We start from the raw sequence: 7,120 nt of genomic DNA, 5'->3' as shown, positions 1-7,120 counted from the left end.
GCACTAAACAAGGAGATGTAGCTAGCAGCTATATGCATAAAGTAGGGATGTTCAGATACCAGTGCCGATACTTGGCATTTTCATGAGAACTACCAGGGTTGCAGCGGTTGCAGCTGGGACCTGGCTCTGGCACTCCACCACTGTCCTGAAATCATTAGTCGATATTGTTTTAGAAAAACTGTCACATGATGATAAATGAAAATGTATCAGTACTCGTAAGTACTTAGGTAAGTATCAGTACTTGTACTTGCAAAATTGGTATCGGTGCATCCCTTTTATATATGTTCATAAAAACAAAATTATACATTAAAACAGAGATGTACAAATCCCGGGAGCTCCGTGTGCTCCTTACAAATGACAGCTGCCTCCTAACTTTTGAATTTTTCTCTAGTCTTGGAGCTGGAAAAGTATCTGTACTTGTACCGAGTACGGTACTTGGTATCGGTGCATCCCTAGTATAAAGTAACAAGAGTAGAAAATGTTTTTTTTATCAGGTTCATTGTCCTGCTCCTGGGCTTTATCCAGCCCCATTTCCACGATTATACATGCAATAAACTGTTTCCGTTAAAGTCAAAATTTTGCGTATAATATATTATATTGTAATATACTGAGTGTGAGGAGTGTTTTGTAAAGTTTAATAGTTACTAGACTTTTGGCATAAATGTTAATAAATATCAATACACAACTATTAGAAATGATAATTTTAACTGACTAAGCAAAGTCAGATTGCTAATGACGTTAACCAATGGCCCTCTCTTGTAGACGGGGTCAAAATCTAAAACAATATCTGGCAAACAGAAGGCTAAGGTAAAAGTTTAACTTGGAACTCAGATGTTGACAATACCACTGCAACAGACAAAGTGAGAACACACAAGAGCAATACGGGGGGAGAAGAAACATGGCAGCCACAAAGCAGTTTGAAGAGAACTTGTCTGTAGTAGTCCATGGAGTTGGAGATCTTCGCCTGGTAAATCTCGTTTTATTCACCTTAAGTGACCTTGATTCATTTTTATATTTTAAATCCTTTTTTTTGTTGTTTATTGAGATTTCCCTTCTCTCCCTGCCCTGTCTGACACCCATCATTTAAACAGGAAGTGAGGGTAACTCTCCCTCATGAGGGCGCAGTCAGCTATAAAGTACTGTCTGTGGTTTCTAAACCATCTTACTATACTAAAAAATGTTTTTTATTGCTTCCTTTGTCTTTGTTCTGGGAAATTCCACGTGCTTCCTGTTTTTCCTTACCTGAGTAAACAAACAGGAAGTGAGGAGGAATCTCCCAGATGTGGTTACAGAAAGTAAACAAAAGTGAAGTTGATAGAGGTTCTAACATTTCCACACTCTATCCATCATTAAAATAATTATTTGACTGGTGTTGGTGTTTGCTGTTATGCTTTACTGAGTGCAAGCATGAGATCTGTGACCTAATCTGGAGCAATCCCACAAAAGGCTGTAGATCTATACTCTTTCTTTGCACTGGCCTCTACCACTGTTTTTGTGCCCTTATATTTTCTGCTGATGTGTGGCAGTATTGTAATTCCTTCACAAAATGCATAAATAAAAAGCAATTGAAGTGTTCAGCAATTCAAGGAAAACTGTACCTCCAGTGCAGTTTTCCTTAAGTAAACCCCCCTGTCCCCTGAGTGCAGCTTGCCTTGTAAAATACCTTCCTCGCTGCAATGCATGGAAAGCATCCTGGCTGGGTCCACAAATGACTGCGCATACATGTTACAGCCAGATTTGAATTTATGGATGAGCTGTACTCATGCAAGCCTCCACACATTATTATTATTATACAGGATTTATATAGCGCCAACAGTTTGCGCAGCACTTTAAAATATAAAGAAGATATTGCAATCACAATACAGTTCAAGACAAGGTGATAAGGAGGGCCCTGCCCCTGAGGGCTTACAATCTAAAAGGAAGGGGCAAATGATACATGAGGAGGTAGCTGTGTGGGGATGAATTGTTTGAGAACGTGATGGTTCAGTGGTTAGGTTGAGGTGGGTAAGGCTTCCCTGAAGAGATGAGTCTTTAAACATCCAGTGGAGTACAACTCTTCCATAGGAATAAATGGGGCTGCAGCATTTGAGAGAAGTAGGAAGAGGACCCGACTGGGGGTTTTGCTTCCAAAGGCTTTACAGAGGTAGCACTGCACAATGAAGTTTGCAGGGAGGAAGGTGTAGTATTTTACCAGGTGAGCTGCACTTGAAATGCATTCAAGTACCCTAACCAATAACAAAACATGTATCTTATTTGTGTATCACTCATCTGTAGATCCTCAAATCATCTCTGAATTCATTCTGACACTGTTCTATCTTCTGGAGGGTGGCTATTTTGTTCCATATGGTCCCTGTGTGTGATGCAAAGAAGCCACAGCTCCAAGCTTGCTCTCGTGATGGACTACAATCCCAATTCAAATGAGTAAACTAAACATGAGATTATAGTCCATCACGGGAATGAGCTTGGAGCGGTGACTACTTTATAACCCACACAGGGACCATGGGGTACAAACGTAGCCATCCAGAAGGAAGAACAGTGTCAGCATGAATTCAGAGATGATTTGACGATCTACAGCTGAGTGGTACACAAATAAGATACATTTTTTTTTGGTAATAGTTCAGGTACTTGAATGCATTTTTAAGATTTAACTACTGAGTTTAGTGTTACTTTAAAGGACAACTTTCTAAAAGGATTGAGAGTATTTAATAGAGATGCACCGATACTAGTATTGGTATCAGTGGCGATACCGAGTATTTGGGCGAGTACTCGTATGCTCCAATACTTGCCTCCCTCTGACTGCAAGTGCAGAGGGAGCATGGAGCCGGTTTCCTTTCCAATCAGAAAGCCGAGCGGCACATAATGACCAACCTCCCGGCTTCCTGATTGGTCAGGAAGCCAGTCTGCCTAGGCACAAGTGAGGCCCGCTTCCTAGCCAGTCAGGAAGCTGAGATGCGGGTCATTACTCGCTGCTCGGCTTCCTGATTGGTCAAGAAGCCAGGCAGCCTCAACAGGTGAAGCCGGTGCTCTTTCGCTAGAACACCGGCTTCACAGGCAATCAGGAAGCCGGTCGACGGGTCATGATCCCCGCCCGACTTCCTGATAATCTGGGCACACGACACCGGTACTCTATCAGCCAGTACCGAAAAAAAAAAAATATTGGTACTCGATACGAAAAAAACGGTATCGGTGTATCCCTAGTATTCAACAATCTGATATTGAAGCAAACTAAGCAAAAAGTTAATCACTAAAAAGTTTAAAACATACATAGCTGTACCCAATAAAGATACATGGCATCCTTACAGCAGACAATATTCTTGTGAATAAGTCAGATGTATATTATTGCATATGCCACACTACAGATAAACCTATCATAAACAATAATGACTCATCTATGTTCACTTCATATATCCCAATCACACATCATACCGAACTGAACAGTATGGATCATAGAAGAAATATGTCACCAGCAAATCCTGGACCTTTGGTGCATACACCAAACCTTAATGAAGGACCCATTCATGCCAGCCTGTGTGTGTTATGCTTTGCTTGTGTTGTATAGGGGTGATACAATGCAATGTAACCGTTTATATTTATTTTCTTCTTTTTTTTTTTTTTTTACTTAATTCCAAGTTAACAAAAAGACAGTTCTTTCAACGTTATGCACCGCAGCACTTTGCGACATTCTGTAGAGACCTTTAAAAGAGAACTATGGGGTAAGTGTTTTTCCCCATAGTTCTCTTAAGGGTCATGGGAGGACATATACTAGCGTCCTCCCGTGACCGAAAGCTCAGTATATCGCAAGCTACAGCTCGCGGTATACTGAGACCGCCGCAGCCGGGACGGATCCTGACATTACTGCGAGAGTGACAGCTGGCTATGCCTATCTAGAGGCAGAGCCAGCTGTACCCGCCCCCTCTCCAGTCCGTTTCTCCACTCAGCGCTGGAGGATCGGACAGGGAAAGGGGGAATCCCTGCAGGGAGTCGTGACTGATAGTCACAGCTTTCTGCAGGGAGATGATCGAGAAGTGAGCGAGCGACTGTATACGTTTTCTCACTTCCCGATCTATTGAGCCGACGTGTGACAGTTTCATTGTCACACGTTGGCTCGAACTATGAGGGTGAGTGATTTTCACTCACCTCATAGTTCTCCTTTAATTTCTTGTTGAAGAGGCTATTGAAAGCTACATTTAAGTAGCACAGTACTCACAATATTTAGTTACCTCTTGATAATAAACTTTTGCAGGCCTGTCACAGCTATGGTCTTGTTATCTATCTGGAGTTAGACTAGGTATGAGTAATGTTAAAATGATATACGCATGAATAAATATTCTAATGATTGACTCGAAGTGACGTGTCCAATGCTTCCTTGGATAATAAACTTTAACAAGGGATGTATTTTTATTGTGACAATCGAATTAAACATTTTCTCCAGAACTGTATCATATCAATCTATTAATCAATTATTCATCTTGTGCTAGCATTTTCGACGAACACTAAACTGGTGGCAGGTCATTCAAGGGCAGAAACTCGATAAAAAGGTTAATGTGCACTAAACAATCGTTACAGTACGCCAGTATCCTTTAATATTTTAAGATCATAATGAAATAAAAATAGTACGGCTTTCTCTGCATAGTGATTTTTGTTTAATTTCCTAATCCTCTAACCCCCCACCTGTCCCGAACTAACCTTCACTAACATCTCCCCTATCCCTCCTGAAATAACCTATACTAACATTCCCACTACCCCTCCAGAACTAACCTATACTAACATCCCCCCCACCCCTCCAGAACTAACCTATACTAACATTCCCCCTGACCTAACCTTCACTAACCTTCACTCCTGACCTAACCTTCACTAACACCCCTCCTGAACTAACCTTTCCTAACATCTTTTTTTCTTTTACTTTATTCCAAGTTAACAAAAAACAGTTCTTTCAACTTTATGCACTGCAGCACTTAGCGACATTCAGCCTTGACCTGCAATATGTAAAAATGGAGGTTAATCCGCAGCGCAAATCACTGCATATGTATGGTTTGAACAGTACGCATAAAGAACAACTGTTTTTTGATGTGCCCATCTGGTGAACCTGTGTTGGTTAATGCAGCTCAATGCACCTGGTGTGAACTAGCACTAGTAACCTCATATCACAGTGCACTGTGATTTGCTCTTCTTAATAAACATTTGGGCTTTGTAGCAAGGGTCCAGGGTGTGTTGCCATCCTATTTCTTTAGACCTGCAGGGCTTTGCTGCTACCATTTTAGATGCCTTGCTTGCAGTTGCTGAGCTGCCAATCAATTCCAAATTATATTAGGAAATTCTACGGTGGGTGGTAAAAGACTTGGACACTCGTTGATTTTGCTACTAGAATCTCCCAGTCATATAAAAACGACCAGTTAATTCAACTGCCCAGAGTCCACCCATACAAAATATATGTTTAGGGTGAACTTTACCTTTAATTCATTGTTGAAGAGGCAATTGAAAGCTACATTTTAGTAGCACAGTACTCACAATATTTAGTTACCTCTTGATAAACTGTCACAGCTATGGTCTTGTTATCTATCTGGAGTTAGACTAGGTATGAGTAATGTTAAAATGATATACGCATGAATAAATATTGTAATGATTGACTCGAAATGACGTGTCCAATGCTTCCTTGGTTAATAAACTTTAGCAAAGGATGTATTTTTATTGTGACAATCGAATTAAACATTTTCTCCAGAACTGTATCATGTCAATCGATTAATCAATTATTCATCTTGTGATAGCATTTTCCAACGAACACTAAACTGGTGGCAGGTCATTCAAGGGCAGACACTCGGTAAAAAGGTTCATGTGGACCAAACAATTGTTACAGTACGCCAGTATCCTTTAAATATTTTAAGATCATAGTGATTTTTGTTTCATTTCCTAATCCTCTAACCCCCCCACCTGTCCTGAGTTAACCTTCACTAACACCCCCCCATACACACCCCTCCTGAACTAACCTTCAATAAGATCCCCCTACCCCTCCTGAACTAACCTTCACTAACATCTCCTCCCCCCCACATGCGATTCTTACTAAAGCTGGCCATATACTGGTCAAACTTAGGCCGAGTCCTGCTGACTTGAATGGAATTCAACCATTGCGTGGCTTGTCGGCACCCCTCTGCGCGAAGGAGCTGGTCAGAAAATTTTTGCCCATACAGTGACTGCATCCAGTCAGATGTAGGCACTGTCTTGGTATTCAACATTTGCTCAATACAAAAGCCCAGTGGGAAGGGAGATTCCATCCACACTGTTCAAGAATCTATTAGTGTATAGCTAGCCTTACCTCCGTACCAGAGCTGCATCCTCTTCGCTGCCTGAGCCCTCACAGACATAGCTATCCTTATAAATGGGGTTATTCGCTAAGGAGCCGAAGGATCTAGCCATAGCTTCGGCTGATTCTTCGGCCGCCTCTGCCCTTCGGTTCTGTCGATATATGGGCTATTCACAATAGCCCGTACAGCAGCCGATCTGAACGCATATGCTTCAGCTTGGCTGAGCCGTAGTGACACCCGAAGCGTGGCGAATGATCAGCCAAAGTCGAGCAATTTCCACACACATGACAGCTGGGTGGAGCCAGCCGTAATCTCACGGATCGCTCCGCTCATTTGTAATGATAGATCAGCGTCCCCAAATGACCTAGGGACGCTGATCTGTCATTAAACAATAACAAGGGGGGCGGAGCGGTCCGTGACGTCACATTGGCCAGGACCTGCTAGAACACTCTGGCAGGTGCCGGCCAATAGGAAACAGGTGGGCGGAGCTAGCTGTCACTGCTAGCTCCACCCAATTGTTTCCCTTTTGTCGGCATCTATGCTAGCGTTTTTTAAAAATTATTTTTAATTTTCTTTTCTTTAAACTATTTTTCCGTACAAGCCAGAAGTGAATAGCTGAACAGCGATCGGCTCACTTCATTTCAGCTGGGTTATTCACTCGGATCTCTTGAAATCTGTACACTGTGAAGGGGAAATGTATTTTTTTTACATTCTTGTTCATGTTCAGGGTTGTTAGTGAGCCATTATAGCTCCCTGTTTAGACAAGCTACTAGTATATCTACAATATTATATACATAATTGTTGTGTAATGTGCTGAAAAG

The 7,120-nt window shown here is 41.8% G+C and overlaps 1 protein-coding gene across 1 annotated transcript in view; it reads left to right on the top strand.

Moving 5' to 3' along the window:
* Window positions 1–765: 765 nt before the first annotated feature.
* The window catches only part of SORD (sorbitol dehydrogenase), a 30,222-nt gene continuing 23,867 nt past the window's right edge, over window positions 766–7,120 (top strand). Inside the window, exon 1 of the mRNA XM_018573734.1 lies at window positions 766–967. Within this exon, the coding sequence (XP_018429236.1) occupies window positions 899–967 (69 nt within the window). The 5' untranslated portion in view covers window positions 766–898. The remainder of the gene's footprint in view (window positions 968–7,120) is intronic.

The sequence above is a fragment of the Nanorana parkeri genome, unplaced genomic scaffold (assembly GCF_000935625.1).
Source record: "Nanorana parkeri isolate BGI_ZX_2015 unplaced genomic scaffold, ASM93562v1 scaffold2509, whole genome shotgun sequence".
NCBI lineage: Eukaryota > Metazoa > Chordata > Amphibia > Anura > Dicroglossidae > Nanorana > Nanorana parkeri.
This window is presented reverse-complemented; position numbering and strand designations above follow the sequence as displayed.